Source organism: Cydia fagiglandana, chromosome 1 (genome assembly GCF_963556715.1).
Source record: "Cydia fagiglandana chromosome 1, ilCydFagi1.1, whole genome shotgun sequence".
NCBI classification, from domain to species: Eukaryota; Metazoa; Arthropoda; class Insecta; order Lepidoptera; family Tortricidae; genus Cydia; species Cydia fagiglandana.
Window position 1 is genome coordinate 22,738,940 of NC_085932.1, and position 25,122 is coordinate 22,764,061.

The window sequence follows — 25,122 nt, forward strand, 5'->3', positions numbered from 1 at the left end:
TTATAGTTAATGTTGTGTGACTTGGCCGTTGAAGGGTACACAAGGGTACAAAACCAGGTGCTCCATGACACCATTGCACCAATCTGCCATTGCACCAAAAAGAAGTGTTTGTTTCAGGCTCGCCCATACATAAGTATTATTGAAATACGCAGCTTTATCAAGCCTACAATTGACTGGTTATTGAATCAACGTTTTCCAAGTGGCAATTTTCCATCGTCAATGGGTAGCGGTTCTGGCGACAGATTGGTGCAATGGTGTCACGGAGCACCTGGTTTTGTACCCTTGTGTACCCTTCAACGGCCAAGTCACACAACATTAACTATAATAATAAAGAAATCGCAGTAAGGAACCTTAGACTTGGCACGACTGGTGTACATCTCTAATTACATTAAATAATAATATAGAAATATATGTGTGCTTTATTTGATAGCTAAATCAATAAGTCAAGTGAACTCAAATGTGACATTCTTCTAGTCATCGATATCTAAGTAAAACATGAAGGTCTAACACTCTCCCTCGTTAATGGATTCAAAGTAAGGTTAGAGATTGAGACGTGTTGGTGCTTTTCTATTTCTTGTACTCCGGCGTAGCACGGGCTCTGTAGAGTTCTCAACTGTCTCTGGCAATGTAGTTGACTGTGTCTCATCTAGGGTTTGAGGTTCTGGTGCTACATGCATGGGTATAGGTAAAGTTCCTACGTCAGACACACCGCTTTGCCTTGTACTTGGGCTCGGAACATTTTGAACATCATTAACCCCTTCAGGGGGTGCAGTTGTTTCTACATTCGGTTGACTTGGTATAGGCTCTGTGGTAGGTGAACTTGGCCTAGGTAAATAGACGTATGGAACATCACCGCTGCATGACGTTTTTTTTATTTGATCTGTATGTCTCTGATGTAATTTTCCTTCTACTTCGACTTCGTAGTGAAGTTTCCCTTTTCTTTCCGTGATTGTTCCAAATTTCCACTTGTTGTCGTCGTACATTCGTATTTGAACTCTATCACCTCTTCCGAATTCCTTTTTCACAATCTTGTCGTCATTATCATTTTTCATCCTTATCTCTGGTACTCTCTTGACTAAATCTATCCTTGTCCTATATAATCTTTTAAACATCATTTCTGCTGGGCTCAAACCCGTAGCGCTGTTTGGTGTTTTCCTGTACATCATTAGAAATCTGTATAGCTTGTCTTGTAAGGTACCCTCTTCATTTGCCATTGCTTTCAGCTTTCTTTTTACTGTCTGTACATATCTTTCGGCTTGGCCATTCGTAGAAGGATGAAAAGGAGCAGTAAATTTAGCCTGGATTCCATTTGATTTGAGAAATCTTTGCATTTCTTCTGACCGGAACTGTCTGCCGTTGTCGGAAACTTGTGTAATTGGTAGTCCAAATGTAGTATATAACTTTTTAAGAATATTTATTGTTGCTGTTGATGTAATTGAATTTGTTAGTGTTACTTCTAACCACTTTGTATACGCATCCACAACAATAAGAAAGTAATGGTTCATGAATGGTCCGGCATAGTCTATGTGTACTCGGCTCCATGGCTCTTTCGGATACTCCCAAGCATGTACTGGTACTTTGGTAGGATTCTTCTGCATCAAACAACATACTTTGCATTTCTTTACCGTATTTTCAATGTCTGTATCAATATGTTTCCACCAAATGTAGCTTCTGGCTAAAGCTTTCATTTTAACAATGCCTGTATGGGCCGTATGAAGTTCTTCTAATATTTGAGGTTGTAGCTTCTTAGGTATGACAATCCTTATTCCATAGAAAATGCATCCGTTTTGCAGTGAGAATTCATGAAGTCGATTAGGGTCGTCTCTACCCGACTGTATGTCCATGTAAAGCTTTTGTAGCTCTGAGTCCTTCATTGTAGCGTCTTTTATTTCTTGTAAGGTTATTGGCATCTCTGATATTTGATTTAAGTAAAACGCGTCATCATCTGTAAGTGTATTTTTTGCTGTATCTGTAGGATTAGGTAGTCTTGAAAAATAATCGGCATTTGCATGTTCAGTAGTCTTTCTCAGCTTTATATTATAATCAAATCCTGCTAAAAAATTTGCATAGTGTACTAGTCTGATCGCAGTAGTAGCAGGTGCCGCTTTTTCAGGGTGTAGTATTCGTGCTAATGGTTGATTGTCAATGATCAATGTAATTTTTCGTCCATAGCAGTATTGGAAAAATTTCTTAAGTCCCCATATCAGTGCTGCCGCCTCTTTATCTAGCTGACTGTACCCTTTTTCTGCTTTAGATAGAGATCTTGACGCAAAAGCGATAGGTCGTTCCGTCCTGTCTGGCATAATGTGTGATAAAACCGCTCCAAATCCTGTAGGTGACGCATCTGTGGCAAGTGTCACTTGTAAATTAGCATGGAATGGTATTAATACTTTATCTCCGCATATTTCATCCTTCAATTCATTAAAAATCTTATCACATTCTTTTGACCAAACAAACTTGGTATCTTTTTGCAACAGCTTGTAAAGTGGATTTAGTTTTGAAGCAAGGTTGGGAATGAATTGTTGGTAGTAATTAATCATCCCCAGAAAAGTACGGAGCGATGATACGTCTGTAGGGCGTGTACTATTTTTAATGTCGTTTACCTTATCTTGCATTGGATGAAGGCCTTTTTCATTTATCGTGTGTCCCAAGTATGTAATTGACTTTTGGAAAAATTGACATTTCTTTTTATTTACATGTAATCCGCATTCCTGTAATTTTTGGAACACCGCCTCGATTCTCTGTAGTAGTTCCGTATATGTGCGTCCTTGTATGGCAATGTCATCGAAAAAACAGGCTGTACCTTTCATTCCTTGCAGGGTTTGGTCCATGTATCGTTGCCAGATGTTCGGTGCTATTTTAACCCCAAACATTAACCTCTTCACCTTGTAAGTGCCTTTGCATGTACTAATAGCTTGCATTGCGGCTGTTTCTTCATTCGTCGTCATATGTAAATATGCCTGATTAATGTCTAGCGTGCAAAAATATTTCCCGCCGCTAAGTTTCGAAAATACCTCTTCTATTCTAGGGATCGGATAGTTGTCATCTTCCAGGTTTTTATTTAATGTAGCTCTAAAGTCTGCGCATAAGCGTACCTTCCCAGTTGGTTTTATCACAGGAACTACTGGTGTGCCCCACTGAGAATACGTTAATTTTTCTATTATCCCTTCTTCTTCTAGTCGGTCTATTTCGGCTTCAACCTTATCTTTAAGAGCAAATGGTACTGGACGTGGCTTCAGAAAGATAGGTATGGTACCTTCTTTTAACTTAAACGAAACTTTAAAGTTTTTAATTTCTCCCACTTTTTCCGAAAATAGCTCTTCATGATCTTGTAATAATTTGTTCAGTTTATCTTTAAATTCTTTCTCTGTAACATCTTCTTCCGTAATTGTTTTTATGTCAAAGTCTATATTTAAAGCTCTCAACCATTCTCTTCCAACGACTGTGTCTACGTCATCATTGATTACGAATATTCTTCCCATAATCTCTTTATTTTTGTATAGGATTTTGACTTTGCATATTCCAATAGGTTCCATTATTTGTTTGTTGTATGCACGTAGCTTTATATGTGTGTTTTGTAGTTTCACGTTTTTAAAATTCTTTTCAAAGTATTCTTTAGAGCATGTAGTAACTGCAGCTCCTGTATCCATTTCAATAGTGTGCATTTTTCCATTTATCTGAAGTGTTATGTTGAATTTGTCTGTTGATGAGGTATTATGTATTTTCTTTATTTCGTATATTTCTTCTTCACTTTCGTAGAATGATAGGTCACTATCCATATCTAGTTGGTTTTGGTCTTTGAAACAGACTGACTGTACATGTCCCTTGGTGTAGCATTTCTTGCAGTATAATTTATTTCTCAGCTTACATTGATTAGCTTTGTGGTTTTCTTTTCCGCATCGGAAGCAAGTGATGTTATCCTTCGTATTATTATTTCCGTTGTATGTATTTTTATTTTCATTTTGTGTATTCGTATCTCTTTTATATGTATTTCTGTTTCCATTGTATGTACTTGTATTACCATTGTATGTACTGTTTCTGTATCTATTCTTTATTGATATTTTGTTTATGTTAGGCTCTATATCTTGTCCCATTTCTTTCGTTTCAGATTTAGATGTTTCTATAGCCAAGGCAATCTTGATTATGTCATCAAACTTTGTAGCAGGAGATTCTTGTAGCAGTTTTTCTTTAATTTCTGAGCTTCGTAGTCCGCGTATGAATTGGACACGTAGGTGTGTGTCAAATGTTGTTTTGTTGCAATGATGGCATATGAAATTACATTTACCACCTATTTCTTTGAGTCCGGCTACGTAGTTGGCAATACTTTCGCCTTCATGCTGTAATCTCAGGCAAAACTTGTGTTGTTGTGCTACTTCACCGGGTTCGGGTGCAATTTGATTTTTCAATATCTTTACTAGGTCGTCGTAAGACTTTGATTCAGGTGTATTCGGTGCTGTTATATTTTTCAACAATTGGTAGTATTTCGGCCCGATGCAGTTTAAGAAAATTTGTAACTTTATATTTGCATCCGTAACGCCTTTAAGAGTAATGTAATTTTGTAGCCGTTGTAAATAACTATCGAATGTTTCGTGTAATTCATCGTAAGGTTGGAGTGTAATTCCGCTTACTGGTTTTGTATTTGCGCTTTGATTAAGCAATGCGTTTTGCAAAATTATTTGTTGGCTTTGCATACCTTTCATGGCCTCCATCATCTCGGCGAGCACGTCTGCTAGCTTTTCCATTGTAAAGGAATTAGTGAACTAGCTGTAGTTTGAGGTACCGCGGATATAACTTCGCGTGGAATTATCATATTTTTATTCGATCATAACTCGTCGCCATTCTGTTGTATCTCTAATTACATTAAATAATAATATAGAAATATATGTGTGCTTTATTTGATAGCTAAATCAATAAGTCAAGTGAACTCAAATGTGACATTCTTCTAGTCATCGATATCTAAGTAAAACATGAAGGTCTAACAATTATTTAATTATTAGATTTAATGAATGGGCAATACGAAAAACTGTTGCTACTGTACAAGAATCAGAACCGGAAAAAAAGAAAAGAAAGATTTGTAATAATAAAAAAACTACTCCTAAAAAGAAAAAAAATGTGTTAAATAAGAAAATCTAATAAAATAAATCAATATGCCCACGTTTCTACAAAAAGAAGTGAAATCCCACCAAAAACATTCTGTAAAAAACTAGCCAAGTCTCGATGGAGCTGCTTGTTTATCTCTAAAAAGTAATGAAATCTAGACAAAGTCGTGCCAAGTCTAAGGTTCCTTACTGCGATTTCTTTATTATTATAGTTAATGTTGTGTGACTTGGCCGTTGAAGGGTACACAAGGGTACAAAACCAGGTGCTCCATGACACCATTGCACCAATCTGCCATTGCACCAAAAAGAAGTGTTTGTTTCAGGCTCGCCCATACATAAGTATTATTGAAATACGCAGCTTTATCAAGCCTACAATTGACTGGTTATTGAATCAACGTTTTCCAAGTGGCAATTTTCCATCGTCAATGGGTAGCGGTTCTGGCGACAGATTGGTGCAATGGTGTCACGGAGCACCTGGTTTTGTACCCTTGTGTACCCTTCAACGGCCAAGTCACACAACATTAACTATAATAATAAAGAAATCGCAGTAAGGAACCTTAGACTTGGCACGACTTTGTCTAGATTTCATTACTTTTTAGAGATAAACAAGCAGCTCCATCGAGACTTGGCTAGTTTTTTACAGAATGTTTTTGGTGGGATTGAATTTACATAAAAGCAAAAATAATAACATCAACAATTTTATAAATTAAAACTAACAATTCAATCTAACGTATTACAATTACTAAGAGATGTATATGGTCTCTTAATGTCGAATTACATACAAAATACAGATAAAAAAACACACACAAAAAATCTATAATATTTAGAGGTGTAAATGTCTCTAGGTGTCAGAACTATAAGATTATATAGTTTATCAAGTTATCCTTAGAGATGTATAGGGTCTGCAAGAGTCAATATCCTGTATAATTAATACATTCATTAAAAGAAAAGAAACATACGAGAACAGAATGAGGCGTCTCACTGTAATTAATTAATAAAAGTTACTAAGTATAATAGCTCGTGTTAGCTTAACAGACCAGTCTCCACAAACAGCACCCGTTCACGAGTATGACGCGTATCTCAGCCATCGCCTCCCTCAACCTTCATTCGGGAAAGTGGCGACCCGATCAACAACGCCACCGTAAGCAAAGACTTTTAAGCGAGCATGACATGTTCAAGCTACCGAACTGAAAAGAAACTGTGTTTAAACTTTAAACTGCTGGATACTTTGCAAGACGTGGGTTGGCATAGTGCGTTCCCATTGGGCATTAACCACTAGACCATTGGGGCCATTGCCACAGAATAAATAATAGTACTACCGTACAGAAAGGAAGCTTCCTACAAAACCGAAGTTTGACAGCGGTTCAGGGTCGAATCATGCTATCCCTTTCTAATATATGACACTATCCCTTTCGGCTATTTAGGGTTGTCAAAATTCAAGTGATTATCTTATCTGTGGTCGTGCACGCAGAAGGTAGTCAAGTGGTGCCAACCCTAATAATTGCTCGGAGCAATGCTGAGCCGAGCGGAGCCGAGTTTGACCGATCTCAGGAGTTTCGCACCCCTGCCATTGCCCCGCCCCACCCACGTGACCACACATGAGGCGAGGACGCACCTATTCCCACCTGTGCCCTGCGGAGACAAAAGGGAATAAGTACACCTAATAGGAATAATTTTAAAATACGAAAATAATGATTTCTGTTAAAAAACAATATAATACCCATTCTGTTTTTTTTATGATATAGGAGGCAAACGAGTAGACGAATCACCTGATATTTTATTTCCGCTTTAACTCATCTTTAACTTCACTAATTTGGCTGATTAATAGTGATATAATAAAAATGTGCATTACGTGTGATTACGCTTTACACCAAGGGCCCAACCTTTTCTGTTCTCTTTCACGACGCAGCAACTAGTAAGTATCATTTCTCTCACCTCGCTCTTTTAAAATGCCGTTTGTCAAAAAAGGACAACCATACTGTTGACAAGGCGGACTTCAAATCAAGTGTTGCCTTTCTTGATGCGCCCACCCTGTGTATGTGTGCGTAAAAGCGTATATGTGTGCTCTTTTAGGGATGTGAAAAGTCGATTTTAATCATGTTATATATCGATAAACGCTACACAGCGGAACGAAATAGCGATTAATTGAAGCTTCAATATCTTCGTTAAACATAAACATTATTGAAATGCTAATGGATAATGAATATATTATAATATAATAATATAATTCAATTATTGCGGAACACCTATTTTAGGAGGTATTTATGTATTTTAATGAAATATCTGAACTTTCCCTTGGTTTCCTGCTGGGGCGTGACTATAAAATTGTGATCTGATAACCACAATAAAGAATAAAAGCGTTTTTGGTCATTTTAGGTATCGTTAAGCCTTTGAAGTAAAATTAAAATTGCAAGAAATGTCGATAGTTTATCGATATGACTTTATCGACATGGCTACAGCAACGTGGGCCTCATTGTTAATCGTACACTAAACAAAAGTGGCAACAGTGACAGCTCGCTGAGACACCGTCTATATATATTATGTCTATGCTTTACACCGTGAGTGCACCATGTGTGATGACAGTCTGTCTGGCTGATGGATGAGTCGGTGCCTTGTCCGTGAAACGGAACGGCGACGTATTAAAAAAAGTTAGTAGAGCTGTGACAGTCGTGGAGAGCGCACGCTGGTTTAATTTAATAACGGGGTAAATTTATTTCAAACAAAATGCCGAAGAAATTGAAAGTTGTAGTGAAGTCTATGTACTCGCACGAAATTCGGAAGGATGTGAGCCTCGCCGACTTGAAGTCACTAAAACTTGAAGATGCGTGGCCATTTATTAGAGATGAAATTGAAACAGAAATCGGTAGCAGCCAATTGGTTTGTATCCCGCACATTACGGAAGCAGACCTCTACAAATGCACCTCTCTATTCGTTCCTAACGAAAAAGAAACTAACGGTAAAATGTTCACGCCGCTTGGAGAATTGAGCAAGAATCTTAATAAGGCAAAATCTAATAGCGATTACGTGAAATGGCTGGAACAAGGCAATTTTCAAGAGGAGGACTTTAAATTTCCGCATGAAAGTGTGAAGGTGAGATGTAAACGTAATAATTACGCGTATGCTGAAATTGCTTTCAGCGTATGTACCTTTGACCTTGACCTGTCCCTTTGTTCCATTGCTTAGATCCAGTGTTACCCTGGAGACCTCTTTTAGTGCGCATTATATAAAAAAAATAATTAGTCGTAGCTTTTAAATTCAAAAAGTTACCATAACTTGTTGAAATAAAACATTAAGTACTACTTTACATTATTACCTTAACTTAGTACTCCTAATTTGTCCACGACCTAAGGTTAACAAATTCATAATGACTGTTTTCTTATTCATGACAAAATGTTTATTCATGTGAACCTGACATGATTTATGTTTAGCAATTTAAAATTATTCTGAGCACATTGTTGTCTTGTTACATAGCCTTTGTAACAAATAGGAAAATTAGAACAAGTTACACTTACATGCCTAGCAATTAGCAATATGCTTAGCAATTAACTTTTTTTTGCATGTTATGATTATGATATAATTTAAGAGACAGTACAGCCCTTCTTCTAAAATCATAACTTTAGGTGTTAATTTATTATGATTTTTCAGTCCATCAGGATTTTATGTTCATCTGTCTCTAAAATAGTGTGTGAAATGCTAGTAAGCTGCTAGCTATGATACCGAGCTATATAATGTTGATTGCACAAGATAAAAATTAAATCACTCAACAGTGATTATCAGTTACTAAGTTAGTTATTTTAACTGCTTACCTGTTCCATGTATGACTTGGACCCGATTTGTGTTTGATTCTCCAAATTTACCTTATATTATATATTATTATATAGCCTTTTCTTTTCCACAATTTTCATTTTTCTTTTCAAACTATATATATTTCTTTTATTTATTTGTGGTCCCTGTTTGGGTAAAGGCCTCCTCCAAGCTTTGCCATTTTAATCTATTTTGTGCGGTTTCCATCCAGTCCCTTCCCGCTGCCTCCACAATGTCGTCAGCCCATCTTTTTCGTGGTTTTCCTGCCTTTCTCTTTCCCGTGGGGCCTGGCCATCCGGTTGCATGGAGAGTCCATCTCTTGTCTCGGTATCTCGCTAAATGTCCTGCCCATTTCCATTTCTGGGATAGTGCATGTTGAAGGGCATCTGTCAGCTTAGGTTTCTTCCTTATTTCTTCATTTCTTGTTTTCTGGATTCTCCTTAACTTCAAGATGCTCCTTTCCATTGCATGCTGGCAAGTGAGAATTTTGCTCTTTACCCTCTTGGTGTACACCCATGTTTGACTCGAATAAGTGAGGCTGGGTAGGATGCAGGAGTCCATTATTATTTTCTTAAGTTTCAAACTGTAGTTGCCTTTTAGAATTTCTTTTTGAGCCAATTTACCTTACTGTTCATAAATATCTTTTGGGAAATATTTGACTACATATGCTATTGAATTTTTTTTATCAATATTTAGCTAGAAATATACATAGGTAGATCTGCCACTAATCATAATCAAAATTATAAAAAAAACATTGAAGAAAGAATGAGCACACCACAGTCTGAAAAAAACCTATGCATGGCACTTCAAATTTGGCTTTACATAAAATTAGTCAGACTCTTGTAAAGTTTTTAGAAGTCTCCTGCATATTCGGGACATCAAAAATAAATTCTCATAATCAATTTAACCTTTTCTGACACATTTGATTGTTTGTTATTTATATAGATCACACTGCAAGATGAAACCATCAAGAACAAAGTGCGAGTGATCATGATCAACTTCTCACGCGCCAGTGTCCCCAAGGACAAGCACCTTGAGAACAACATCTATCTCGATGTCAATAACAAAGGTAACAACACTATAGTAGACCCAAACCAAACGGACAACCGGGGTATTATCTCTATCTCTCTCACCCTACCTTCGACCACGCGAGCGTGAATGAGAAGTTTTACGCGCCCGGTCGTCAGTTTGGTTTGTAGACGCAACAACAACAACAACATTTTTTCTATACATTTACCCTACATTTTCATCATATGTTGCAACAGGCAAGATTATTACAGGAATGTTCCCAGATATTTTACGTTTTGGTAACTAGTTTGGAGCAACATGATTTTATAACCAACTCCTAACTTTTAAATAGTTGGATATGGCGACTGGCTTGATACACACGAATTATTGACTCAATGCTGTAAAAAGGTATAGAAAGGGTGCTACATACAAATAATTTAAGTACTCTGCCAAGGTAAATAACTAAATACCAATTATTGGCCCTACTCCAAAATATAAACGTGAAACCACTCAAAATGGGATTGAAGTTAAAATGGGGCTCCTTTATCTTGACATTGACATGAAACAAAGAGATACCTACAGCAGGCTGACTTAGTGCCAAATGGCGTCATTTATCTTATATTGCCATTCTTAACTGCCACAATAAATCTAAGAGTCAAGCAAATACAATCAATTAAACTAGATATTATATGAAGTGATTAACGAAATAAATAAATTTGAGTACCTAGTTGAAGTCATAACTAAACCTTATTTTGTTTATTATAAATACTAGAGTTTCTAAATTAGTTATCTAATCGTGCTACCTATAAATTGTTATTTTTTGCCGGGGCCCCTTTGTTTCCCATAAATTCTAAGTCATAATGTGTTCTTTGTCATATTATGATTAGTCCTAAAACTGAAACCTTTAACTTTTCAGGATTTTCGCAAGGTTATCGTATAGACAGGTTAGGTTTGTTTTATGGCAATCCTGAAAAGTTACGCGTTTCTGAGAAAAAGAAATTATGACTAACGAAAATTCGGACAAACAATACCTACATTATGACTTAAAACTTTTTGGGAAACAATAGAAACCCATTTTTGCCTTCTAGTAATTAATACCCTTTAGCGTCACACAATAACAATACTTCGGTTGCGCGCAGATCTGAAGGGCAAGAAGTCGGTGTACATGATCACGAACGTGCTGATGGCGAAGACGATCGAGTTCCGCGTGACGCGCGGCACCTCCTCGCGCATCTTCCACCTCGGCAACCTGTCGCCGCTGGTCTTCGGGCTCGAGGAGTTCCTCATCGGGGACGACGGCAAGCTCGTCAAGAAGGTATGTTCATGATCCTCTGTGTGAAGAGAGGTGCTTCCTCGCCCGTCTTCCACCTCGGCAACCTGTCGCCGCTGGTCTTCGGGCTCGAGGAGTTCCTCATCGGGGACGACGGCAAGCTCGTCAAAAAGGTAGGTTCATGATCTTCTATGTGATGACTTGATGAGCGGTGGCTCGTCGCCCGTCTTCCACCTTGGAAACTCGAGGAGTTCTTATCGGAGATGATAGCAAGCTCACTACGATAGTATATGCACATATAGCGGCTCGCATTACTCGCATATCATCCAACTAAAAGGTATGCGTAAATCTGGATGTCTTCATTGCCATAAGCCTGCTGAAGTTCACTTTCTTTTTGTAATTTAGGACCAGACAGCTAAAATATCGGATTAGACAACTCTAATGATGCGCCAAAAATTCTAAGAAACTTTCGAAATTGATAAACTAACTAAAATGACGTGTGCGACGTGCGTAACCATTTTTTCCCGTTACACTATCTGACGGTGACGGACAGACAGAAATGAAATGTGTCATAAACATGAAATTTTAATTACGTCTTACCTACTTCCTACTCTACATAATAACACAATCATCAACAACACTTAATCATGAACAAAATTTAGGTAGCTATGAAAAGTTGACTACCTACTCATTTTATTGATTGGTTGTCGTTTGAGCAGTTATTTACGCATTTATTAGATTGACCATGGCGTTATCTAAGCAAGGTCGATTATGGTTAAATTTTACGAGCCTTGTCGTTGAATGCGTATAGTTTACCTTAACTACACAGGCTTCACACTTTTTGCGGGCTTATAATTATTAACGTCCTTGGCTTGGCTTCCTATTGTGTCTGGTGTGTGTCTGTATTACGCGCGCCGTGTGACTTATTCGAGCACGTTTGTTTTACCTAGCACGCATAAGACGTGGCTTGTTGTATTTTCAATTCAGGGTAATAAGGTTTTGCAAAGACATTTGGAACCCAGATTCTGGGTATCTGCGGTACCTATGTAAGAGTACTTATCACAACAACTAAGATAGGTAGGTAGGTAATAGGTAATATCCAGTCAGATGAAATTTGTGTTTTAACTTCACTATGTTGATAATAATAGTAGGAGACCTACAGAGACGGTGACACAAACAACCCGTCTATAAATTTTGCTCTTTAAACGGTGTTTTGGTTGTAAAACACCTCTATTTTTAAGTAGATAGGCACATCCTCAGGTCACCTTTTAACATTATTTAATAAAATATTATTTCATTCTTCTAAAACTTTTGTATAGCTAATTATAATAAATAAATACTGAACGGAAAATCTTCCACCAGCCAGCTGCGCAAGAGCGCAAACAATCTCAATTATTTAAATGCTAATTACATCGCGCTGTGAACGACGCGCCACGCTAACTAGGATCGTCATGGTTTTATACGGACAACAAATCAATAAGCAATAATTTTCCATGTAAATACTTTAGTAGTGACCCCTTGCGAAGTGACTGGAATAACATCTAGCTATCCGCATGAAATTGTAAATCAGGTATCAAAAGGACGTCTAGATCGCAATTGCATTGAACTAGAAATTGCCGACTAAGTAACGTTTTTGTCAAACCTCGTATTCTCTGAGCAACATGTTAATGTTACTGTTCATACTTAAACCGCTATGGTAGCCCATACATAAAATGGGATCAAAATTTTAGGTATAAATAAAATAGCGAATACATTGGACATTTTTGGAACTCACGTGGACCAGAGACACACGAAGATCATGACACACAGACGTAGGGAGTTCACAAGTGCAATTCACGAGCATGACGAAAGTATCATAAAACAAACGAACTCATTGTGAAACGGGCGCCCTAGATTTCCACGCTGGGAAACTCGCAGAGCTGCACAAATGAAATGTGACTTTAGCGGTCTATCATTGAGGGGAACATCTACTTTAATTATAAATAATTAGGTGCAGTTTTCTCCGGTTCATACAATATATGGGAGTATAAAAGTATAGGTAATTTCATATGTTTTGATGTTTAGTTAATGTAGAGTGGATACTGCTGGCGGGCAGTGTATTTTATTTATAGGTATCAATTAAGATTCAACTTCAGATTTGAACCGTGGTACAGCACCTTATTGGCAACCGGCAAAGTACTCAAAATAGTTAAGTAGTACCGTATTTATCGAGAATAAAGATTCAATCGCTTCATACACTTGCATCAACATCGCCTCTGAATTATGTATTGAAATCTATGCGATGCCAATTATGAATTTGGCAACTCCGCTGACACACGTTTGACTGTCTCGACAAAATTGGAAATCTCTCTTGTCGTATCTCACTCTATAATTAAATTCGTCTGGATTTAGTATTCAGTCACATTCAGTGTCCATTTTAAGATCATCTAGAATTCTAAAACGATTTCATAACGGCTGAGTCAGAAAGTAACAGTATCTCACCGGAAGTATCGGTTTAGTTTAGATTAGAACATTGTTAGGTAATGGCATCGCAGCTCGCACACAGGCGTTAAAAAAACTGTTTATAATGTGTCGCATTCGCTTCGCCATCCATCTTGCATAAGTAGTTCAGAACATACGACACGTGTACTATACATGTTACCGATCCATAGGGCGCGATCTAGACACGCGGCAGCGTGTCAAGCCAAGTTCAAGCAAAGGAACTGGCTAGCCAGCGCCGAGTGTAATATTACACGAACCACTTGGTGCCACTTTTGACCCTTCTATAACTCAAAACATCTTTGACGTAAACACATAAAACTACGTGTGTTTAATTATATCCATAAGGATATCTAGAAGCCCAAATTTCATGAAGCTAGCTCAAACGGTTATAAAGGTATGAAGGTCAAAAAGTCGTAAATTTTAAGACTGACTTATGACTTATAGTACCTAAACCTAACCTACTTCCAGATGACCTAGAAGGATGAAATTTGGAATCCAGCTTGGTTATTGTGTGTAACCGTAGGAAAAAATCTAAAAATAAAATAAAGTTAAAAAATAGGGGGGGTCCCCATACAAAAAAACCACTTTTTATTGGGACTGACATATAAGTACCTAAACCTAACCTCAGAGGCGTAGCTAGAGGATATGGCGCCCGGGGCAGGCACCAAATTTGCGCCCCCCCCCTCCCCCCCAAACGAAATGAACTAACGAAAGAGTTACTTTTTTACTTATTACTTACAGTTTACTTTTAATTGAGACAAAAAAGTGTTTTTAGTACATCGGTGGCTAACAAGCTTACGACCCACCTGATGGTCAGCGGTCACATGCGCGTTGCCGACCATTTTAAAACTTATACACTTATTTTTTGGAGATCTCCTTAGACTTAAAGGTTCAATATCGCTTGTGAGTTTGGGATCGTAGACTATTCACAGGTACGTGCCTTTGGACTGATTTGAAGGGTCCAAGGTGGCATCCAGATGCTCCTGCCCAAAGGTGACAGCAGTACTCAATAAATGGGATCTGTCTACCCCAGAGTAAAGTATCGCCTCCCTTTATTGAGCACACCGAGTTTTTTTTTGGATACGAGCGCAGCCTACCCAGCAAGGTGGCTACGAAATTATTGGACGTCACTGATGGAGATCTCAACCAACACCGAGGCTCCCAATACTCCCTGACATGGGAAGGCTTGTGCCTTGAAAAATGAGGTTTTCTTAGCCCTAAACGCGCAAAATTGAGTCTTGGTGGGATTGAATTGGACTAGATTGTCCCGATCCCACATCGAAACCTGACACAGGTTTTTCACGACATTCTAGTATCACAGAACGAGCGATGTTATCACGGCATGTCTTATACAGGGTGGTCCAAACCTTGACGTCCATCATTTTTTTAAATTTCTCACGCTGTGGGCTATCAGAATATGTACGTTAGCCGACGTTTCGTAGTTTTCGAATTATGATTTTTATTACTTTTAACGTTTGTTAAGAAATTCTGGGGTGAAGATTTAATTTAAAAAAAAACTATTGAACTTTATTGTTTCTTTTTGTTACATAATCCTTGACCAACGGCGCAATTGCTAAAACAACAGCATCCTCACTTGGCTGAGTTGAGCTGAGTTCAAGCTTAGATGTTGCCATTACCTAAATAAATAAAAAATAAATAATGATAAAATACAAGCGATTTCAAGGATTTTTTGTTATTTTAGAAACTGCTAGACCCTAAGTTTTTTTAAAAGGTCAAAAAAGTGATACTTAATAGTCTTAATTTTTCAGAGTCGCCGGTCAAAGGAACTGAGGTGGAAAGCTTCCAAATTAGTAATTCATTAAAAAAGTCCTCTTTTGTTATTTCTACTATTATTTTATGGTGTCACTTCCCCATCGCTATTTCATGTTATATGTGCAAATACCACGAACATGTATTAGAAGACATAAAAGTAAAGCAAAGCTTCACCCCGGAATTTCTTAACAAAAGTTAAAAGTTAAACTCGTAAACTACGAAAAATCGGCTAATCATGGGGTATATATATTCTGATAAAGTGATAACCCACGACGACTATACTAAAAAAAATTTTTGGACGTCAAGGTTTGGACCATCCTGTATACAGGTTGGCTAAAAAATAACTGCATTTTCCTTGCCAGGGAGATTTTGGGATTACACCTACTGAGCAAGTCGCGAAAAAAAAATTTGGCTGTGTCCTACATTTTGGCTGGTCCATTTTCTATGGGAGGTATTTTGCCCATTTTGGCGCCCCCCCCTTGGACGGCGCCCGGGGCACGTGCCCCCTCCAACCCCCCCCTAGTTACGCCTCTGCCTAACCTACTTCCAGATGACCTAGAAGGATGAAATTTGGAATCCAGCTCGGTTATTATGTGTAACCGTAGGAAAAAATCTAAAAATAAAATAAAGTTTAAAAATAGGGGGGGTCCCCATACAAAAAAACCATTTTTTATTGGGACTGACATATAAGTACCTAAACCTAACCTACTTCCAGATGACCTAGAAGGATGAAATTTGGAATCCAGCTCGGTTATTGTGTGTAAGCGTAGGAAAAAATCTAAAAATAAAAAAAGTTAAAAAATAGGGGGGGTCCCCATACAAAAAAAATATTTTTTTATTGTAGCGTTGGAACCGTTACAAGCAGATATTTGAAACTACCCCAATATATGTATTATTATATTTGCTATATTAAAATAAAGTTTAGTCAAAAAATAAGTGGTGTCCCCATACAAAAAACTTGTAATACGCTCTAAACAACCGGCCAACGGTGTGTCGTCGGCGGCGCGCGGCACCACATAATTATACAAAGAACAGAAGTAAAAACCATACAGCGGAAACACACGAAAAAACATTAAATCTCAATACCTGCCTAGTTTTCTTTACAAAAAGTATTGATATCCCACCAAAAACATAAATGTAAAAAAGGAGAGCCAAGTTCAATACAAAAATTATGCTTGGCTGTGGGGCTCGCCGCAAAAAGAATGGAGATCTAAATGAGTGCCACTGCCAAGTTCTATGCAAAATCCAAATATGTATTTATAGGAACAAAATAACATTATAAAAAAGTATTAAACTCTATTTCTTTGCTTTATTGGATACCTATAACAATTGCTGTTATTTAAAAAAATGTGAGATCTTAAAGTAGGTTAGATTTGGCTTGGCCAGGTTTTATCAGAATTACAATATATATAAAATGATTGATATAATGAAAACTGGCCAAGTCAAATCTAACCTACTTTAAGATCTCACATTTTTTTAAATAACAGCAATTGTTATAAGTATCCAATAAAGCAAAGAAATAGAGTTTAATACTTGTTTATAATGTTATTTTGTTCCTATAAATACATATTTGGATTTTGCATAGAACTTGGCAGTGGCACTCATTTAGATCTCCATTCTTTTTGCGGCGAGCCCCACAGCCAAGCATAATTTTTGTATTGAACTTGGCTCTCCTTTTTTACATTTATGTTTTTGGTGGGATAAGAGATAACAGTAAATACCCGTTTCAGTACATAGGTAATGCATTTTATATCCACATAATCATCTTATCAATATCTCCTAGGAAGAATTCCTTTAGTTCAGCAACAGTTCTTTAAATTCAAAGTAGGTATAGGTACCTATGTATCTATTGAGGGATCTATGAATCCTAATCAGTTCAATATAATTTTTATTATTAATTAGTTAATACAATACAAAGGTATTCTTAAAAAATAGTCATAGCCACAAAACTCAACAATGAGTTTGACTGTAGGGGTCATCAGTCTAGTTATAGTAGGTAATTAAATTACTACAATATAAATTATGGTAATGTTTTTTAACGCAGTTTTAAATTTAGGCTAATATTATTTTAACGTCTTATGGCTTCCGGCAAAGTATTAAGTAATAATGGAATTATTTTCCTAACGGTTCTATCCCAATATCCGTCTAATACAAATGTTTGTACTTACGTAACGTAAGGATATGTTATGATTGCTCCTAAGCCTAACTTTTAAGTCGAATATAGGTAAGTATACGTTTTTCGGATGCTACTCCCTTTTTAAATTAGAATACTTAAATACTTATTATTATTACATATTATGGACCTTCATCATTCTCTTTATTTCTCGTAAATCGTTATTATATATGGGATGTTCTGCTCCGATAAATATTATGGTGGTATAATGGATGGCCATTCCATTTGTTTCGATATTGTTTTAAGGCGACCTTGCTAGTTGCTCAAACATCATCAAACATCAACATTTATTCAGCAAATAGGCCACAAGGGCACTTTTACACGTCAACATTGAATTTACATAAAAGCAAAAATAATAACATCAACAATTTTATAAAATAAAACTAACAATTCAATCTAACGTATTACAATTACTAAGAGATGTATATGGTCTCTTAATGTCGAATTACATACAAAATACAGATAAAAAAACACACACAAAAAAAATCTATAATATTTAGAGGTGTAAATGTCTCTAGGTGTCAGAACTATAAGATTATATAGTTTATCAAGTTATCCTTAGAGATGTATAGGGTCTCCAAGAGTCAATATCCTGTATAATTAATACATTCATTAAAAGAAAAGAAACATACGAGAACAGAATGAGGCGTTCTCACTGTAATTAATTAATAAAAGTTACTAAGTATAATAGCTCGTGTTAGCTTAACAGACCAGTCTCCACAAACAGCACCCGTTCACGAGTATGACGCGTATCTCAGCCATCGCCTCCCTCAACCTTCATTCGGGAAAGTGGCGACCCGATCAACAACGCCACCGTAAGCAAAGACTTTTAAGCGAGCATGACATGTTCAAGCTACCGGCCTATATTAATATTAAAATAGTAATAACATGTAGCTGTAAGACACGGCATTTTGTGCTCATATGTTACATAAAAAGACAGTAATATAGCTTCACATAATTACTAGCCTAAGTTGACTTAGAGATGTAAAGGTCTCTAAGTGTCAGAAACATTAAAAATATAGGTAAGTATGTACAATCAAAAATAATAATCAAATAAATAAATATGTACTTAGAGATGTATAAGGTCTCCAAGTGTCCAAAACTAAAATTAAATTAAACAATATAATCAAGCGAGAACATCATTGTCTCATGTGTCAATTCTACTGGACACTAGCATATTTAATTCACAATGTAAAAAAAAAACAATATTTATTTAATTCTTATTATACTAATGGAATCAAGCTACCGGCTTAAAAGCATCTCTATCGTTTATAAAATCATTTACAGTGTAGTACGCCTTACGTAACAAGGACTGCTTAATGTGCGACTTAAATTTGTGAAGTGGTAAATTCGCTACATCAGTGGGGACTTTGTTATAAAAACGTGTACAGTTCCCGACGAAAGACGTACTAACCTTACGGAGGCGGTGGGCGGGCACAGCAAGTTTATGTTTGTTTCTAGTGTTATAGTTATGGATATCACTGTTAACCTTGAATTCGTGGATGTTTTTCCGAACATACATAATATTCTCTAGTATGTATTGAGATGCAACGGTAAGAACGTTAACTTCTTTGAATTTATCTCTTAGGGATACTCGAGCGCCCAGTCCATAGATGGAACGTACAGCTCGTTTTTGCAGCACAAATATTGTCTGAATATCTGCCGCTTTTCCCCACAACAGAATTCCATAAGACATAACACTATGGAAGTAACTAAAGTATACCAGCCTGGCCGTCTCTACGTTTGTCAGCTGTTTGATTCTCCTCACTGCATAGGCTGCTGAACTAAGTTTTCCGGCTAGAGTGCCTATATGTGCATGCCATTGCAGTTTGGAGTCTAGAGTGACTCCCAGGAAAACAGTTCGATCCTCAAATTCCAGCGTATCACCTTTTATTTTAATCTTGCTGTTATTTACCTGCTTGACGTTAGGTAGCGTAAACTTGATGCATTTGGTTTTCTTGGCGTTCAAAAGCAAATTGTTTGCCGTAAACCAGTTTACAATGGTAGATAGCGCGTCATTAATGCTCTCGAAGCTATTTTCCTTTCTGTCCACTTTAAATATAAGGGAAGTGTCATCTGCAAATAACACTATATCATGTCTATCTTGCACAACTTTTGGTAAGTCATTAATGTATACCAAAAACAGGAAGGGACCAAGAATTGAACCTTGAGGCACTCCGAGGGCTACCGGGGACCCCGCCGATTGAGTTCCATTAATAACTACTCGCTGAGTTCTATACGAAAGGTACGATGAGACCAGGTCAAGGGCACTAGCTTTTATCCCATAGCGGCTTAATTTTCTCTTTAAATTTTCGTGATCAACGCAATCAAATGCCTTTGACAGATCACAGAAAATTCCAACAGCATCTTGAGCTTTTTCCCAAGCATCAAAGATGTGTTTTAGAAGTACCGCACCGGCGTCAGTAGTCGATCGACCTTTGGTGAAACCAAATTGATTGCTATCAAGCAGTTTGTTTCTGTTGAAATGTGACAATAGTTGATTCAGAATAAGTTTCTCGAACACTTTGCTTAATGCCGGTAGTATTGAAATCGGTCTAAAGTTCGTGGGATCTGTTCTCGTTCCTGATTTAAACAGAGGGATAATTTTGCTATGTTTCATAATATCTGGAAAAATTCCAGCATCAATGCATCTGTTGAAAATCTCAGCTAAGTATGGTGTAATTGACTCAATGATGGAATCTAATACTTTGACAGACAGGCCCCAAAGATCTTCTGTTTTCTTTAAATTTAAAGACCTAAAAGTCTTAAGAACTATATTCGATGAGACATACGAAAATTTGAAGATTTCTGTACATTCTGCCACATTTGTCTTCAAAATTTCTTCAGCGACGTCTGGCGATGAATTAAGGGATCTTGTTGTTTCTACCGGGATATTCGAGAAAAACCGCTCAAAATGATCTGCCACTTCACGGTCGGAACTTACTAAAGTGTCAGCAATTCGTAGGTTGTAGTGCGGATCCTTCAGTTTACGTTTTCCAGTTTCATTACTGATAACTTGCCATACAGTTTTGACTTTATCGCTGGAATTTAGGATCTTTTTCGACAAATAATCGGCTTTAGCGGCGACACACAACATTTTAAAAGATTTAGAATAATTTTTGACGTACTCCAGAAATTCCGGTTCTAGTTAAAGACCGCAGTTAGTCATGGTTGTTATCACGTATGTGCGATGACAACCATGCTCGAGATATAAACCAACTTAAGATAGGTATTTTATATATATATATATATATATGAATAAATAAAATAAAATAAATAAATGAATATTATAGGACATTCTTACACAGATTGACTAAGTCCCACAGTAAGCTCAAGAAGGCTTGTGTTAGTTGTGTTGTGGGTACTCAGACAACGATATATATAATATACAAATACTTAAATACATAGAAAACACCCATGACTCAGGAACAAATATCTGTATCATCATACAAATAATTGCCCTTACTGGGATTCGAACCCACAGGACCATCGGCTTCGCAGGCAGGATCACGACCCACTAGGCCAGAGACCGGTCGTCATATATATATATATATATATAACCTATTTCCGTGTGTTCAGAATACATTTTTGAAGTTTGCATTTATTTTGGTGAAATTTAGACACTAGAAAACCTAAATCTTGCCTAAATACCTGCCTGCTGCTGCTTAAAGTAGCTACGCGCAAGTCATTGGTCTCATTCATATTGATTATCTGTGTTTTGTGTTAGATATAGAGATTCTGCCCAAAGACTTCCACGCCCAACGATCTCTCAACAAGATCGCCCTACGAGTATCTACCTCATTACCACGCCTCTTTTCGCACCGATAGTTTCCAGACTCACCTCTTTAACCTATTCATTCATCAGTTCATAATGTGGAGGAAAGACCTTGTACTAAGAGACCTAAATTTCCCCATTTCTACTTCGTTATGCGTTATGTTTGTAGTTAAATTAAAGCCAGTTTACACATTATTCATAACGATAACATACCTCACCGTTCTTTACAACTCTTTTAATGTTTGGCCTTGGTTTAAAATAGCCTTAGTGTGACTAGAAATTCCGTAAAATACGTATCATGATTAGGATTAGGTATAGCTATGTAAATTGCTTTAAAGTACATTATGTTGCTTGGCAATGATCCTAAAACGGTGTATAAAGTATATGTAGGTAACTAGATATGTATTTACATAGTTAATGGAGGAATAATTCGATACTTATTTATTTTTATCCAGCTATGCCCGTAGGAAAAGGCCTGCATTATTACCCGTCCATTTCCCTAGTTAAGGGGGTGCAATTGTAACCAAAACAGTGTATCTTGCGTCGAAACGTAGGAAATCACCTATACAAAAGTAATACTAACTTTAAAATCAAATACCTACCCTTTTCGATAATATGATTCGTCACATCGCACTCATAGCGATTAGATTAGGTAGAGATTATTATTTGTACAAAAGGAATCGATTTGTTTGTATTATATAAATGGAATAATGATTAGATTTAACAAACATGTTCGTTCTAGTATTAGTTAGGTGCGGTATTTATTATAATACAATACACGACTCACATCAATATCATACAATATAATTTCTGACATCAACAGAATAAAACAACAGCAAAGTAGATATTCTACTTTGGCGCCAATGTTATCTTATTCGTTCTATCACCTGCCGAAAAATATTGTTGTAACGTGACGTGATTAAGATCAGCTAGGTGACTCCGGAGAGGTGTGTCTGGTCCAAGTCGCACGATTGGCGCGATGCCACTCGCATGACACTCATGACGTCCAGCCGGGCAGATTGGAAATGGTTCATCGATCTGGCTTGTTACGTTGAACTCGACCACTTTTTTATGACTAAATAATTATACAGTTTAGTCTGTCGACAGTGGCAATAAGTGCCTCCTTCTATTTTCAAAATCAGAATCAATGAGAATTACTCTATCATACCCTGAGACATCGCAAAGTTAAGAAAGTCAATAGTTAATTTTTAAATTACACGCGTACTGACGAGTACATTATTTCAGTACTTGATATACCTACCTATATGTATGTACCCGCGGGTTGTTTCTTTTTTATTGTATTGTCCACAGTACAATCCATTTCTAAAATGTGTTTGAGTAATATAAGCTTGCTAGCAAACGTGCAAATTAACCCGGAATTACAAGAACACCATAAATGTTATGTCATAATTAATTATGGCATAAAAGGAATACATTGCATAAGTCTGCTATAATATAACAGTACCTAACGTAGGCAGTGGTAGTACTTAGTTATGATTTCACTTTTGTTCTCTGTCGATAACTTAATATAACTGTAATAAGCTAAATTACTGCAAAGGATAACCTTGGTGGATACGAAAATGAAAGAAAAACACAAATAAATGACGCATGGAAGTTGAAAACAATAGTTGTTTAAATTTATAAATAAATAATTGGATAAAGACTGGTAGTCTATCTCGCCGCGAGATACTGTCGCGCCAATCATGTGCTTGGTCTACTGGGTAGCGAAGTTTCGATAAAAACTAATATTTAAAATGCCCCATCCTTTTTTCAGGTACCAGTGACCATCAAGTCCAAGGCGCTGCGTTGGAAGAAGGTGGACTCCTCGGACCAGCTGTACATCGTGGGCAAGGACGAAGCATGCACTGCTTAAATTATTTACAACATTTAGTAGAAATACTTCGGGCTACCTGAATGAGCTCACCACAAGATAAACTTGCTGCCACGTGAGATTGCGGGTGTAGCATGTAAACGTAAAAACTGTTTACTTATTTATATAAAAAATATAGGCGCGACACTTGGCCTTATGTTACGTGGATGTCACGTATTTTTTAAAATAGGCAAATATTTTAAAGGTGATTTTCAAAATCTCGATAGGTAAAGTAGAAAAAAATATTGTGTTATCAAGGGCAGCTCTAGCACGACCTTAACATCTCCAACACCGGAGCACCGGAGGAGTTTCGTTTCAGCGCCCCCTCAAGGCGGCGCCGCTCGCACCGCCCTAGGGTCGCCCTTCGTCGCTAATGGATGGGTATTAGATAATTCTGTTTTAGGAGGTATTATCACTTGGCCAAGCCATGACCTATTTTATGATAATAAATCACTCTAGGTTTAGATTAGATGTTATCTCAATTTCTTAGATGTTTCGAGATAATTGATCTTTATGAAACTGTATGCATACCAATTGAATTATACAAAAATAATATGGTTTATGTGTAATTTGACATTCCAAAGTATGACTCCACAACTTATATCGAGTGATGTTAACTAAAATCACATTAGGTATTACCTACATTTCTTTCTCAATCCTGCTCTGTGTCAATGCTTTATCACACTGGCGTTTTTGGTGGGTGAGTTCGCTGAAATCGCCAGTGCGAAAAAGTCCGTCTTAACGGAGTTTAATAGTATTCCTAGATAATTAATTAGGGTGTAAACAAAGACCCAGTACTTAAAAACTTAGTTACGTTCAGTATTTGTGATGTGATGCTACTTATACCAATAGATAATTTTACCGCTACCTAAGCTTCTACAATTCTAAATAGCATGTGGTGATTAATATACACACTTCACATAAGGAAGCGAACATTGTGTTTGCACTTATTTGATGTGGATGATCTAAATTTGTGTGCATTTTCTAAGACTTCTCTAAGTCTTATTGATGTGGCCAGTCTCCCGCTGAGTATTTTATAGACGAACTATAATTTGATAGTGTTTTCACCACCTGCATTGTGATACTTTTAGTTGTAACTATCTGGATAGGTACATGTTTTCAATGTTACATTTGATTTATGGAAAGATAGTGTATTCCTAGATGAATGATGCAAATAGACAAATGATTATTGAAGTATTAATTATGATTTTTTTACCCTGTGACTATTTATTGTGATGTCAATGTAATTTGATTCTAAATGTGTAATTTATTAAGTATTTTATTATTGTGACCATCTACACAATTATCAGGCTATCGTATTAAATGTTTTATCACATTTGTATCTTTAAGAAATAAATGTTTTAAATTTAAATAAACTATATGTTGACATAATGAGAAACTTGTTTTTATTATTGAAATCCCTTCATTTTTCATTTAATTAAAAAGAGCCCAGTAGAGATACCGGCATGGTATAATGATATACTCGGTACTCTTTTCCGACCACGTGACTGACACAAGCCTACGTCATCATGCGAATGCGCTATAATAATAGTATGCAATAGCGCTATACAAAGTGGCAATGTTATTGTGACGTAGGCTTGTGTCACTAGCCGGCGTATTATGGATAGCTTTATCCATCTTTATCCACGTGATAAAATAACTGTCACTGTTTAACACCGTGGGATAGAAAGTGACGGGACACCGTTTTATCACGCTGTCACGTAGACAAGAACGACCATCACATCCGTACTGGGAAGAGAAGACCATGTTTTATTAGACTATGGAAACCTGCCATTGCCTGCGCGTCGCGACACAATATACATCAGTACATCACAGTTTATAAATGGTTTTCCTCCAGCAGTGAGATTG

General features: G+C 36.9%; 1 protein-coding gene across 1 annotated transcript; it reads left to right on the forward strand.

The window, feature by feature from the left end:
* Positions 1-7,735: 7,735 nt before the first annotated feature.
* Positions 7,736-24,652, forward strand: LOC134666466 (uncharacterized). The gene is made up of 4 exons (XM_063523637.1): positions 7,736-8,189; positions 9,849-9,972; positions 11,051-11,226; positions 23,158-24,652. The coding sequence occupies exons 1-4, from the start codon at positions 7,824-7,826 to the stop codon at positions 23,254-23,256; spliced, it is 765 nt and encodes a 254-aa protein (XP_063379707.1). The 5' UTR covers positions 7,736-7,823; the 3' UTR covers positions 23,257-24,652.
* Positions 24,653-25,122: the final 470 nt, after the last annotated feature.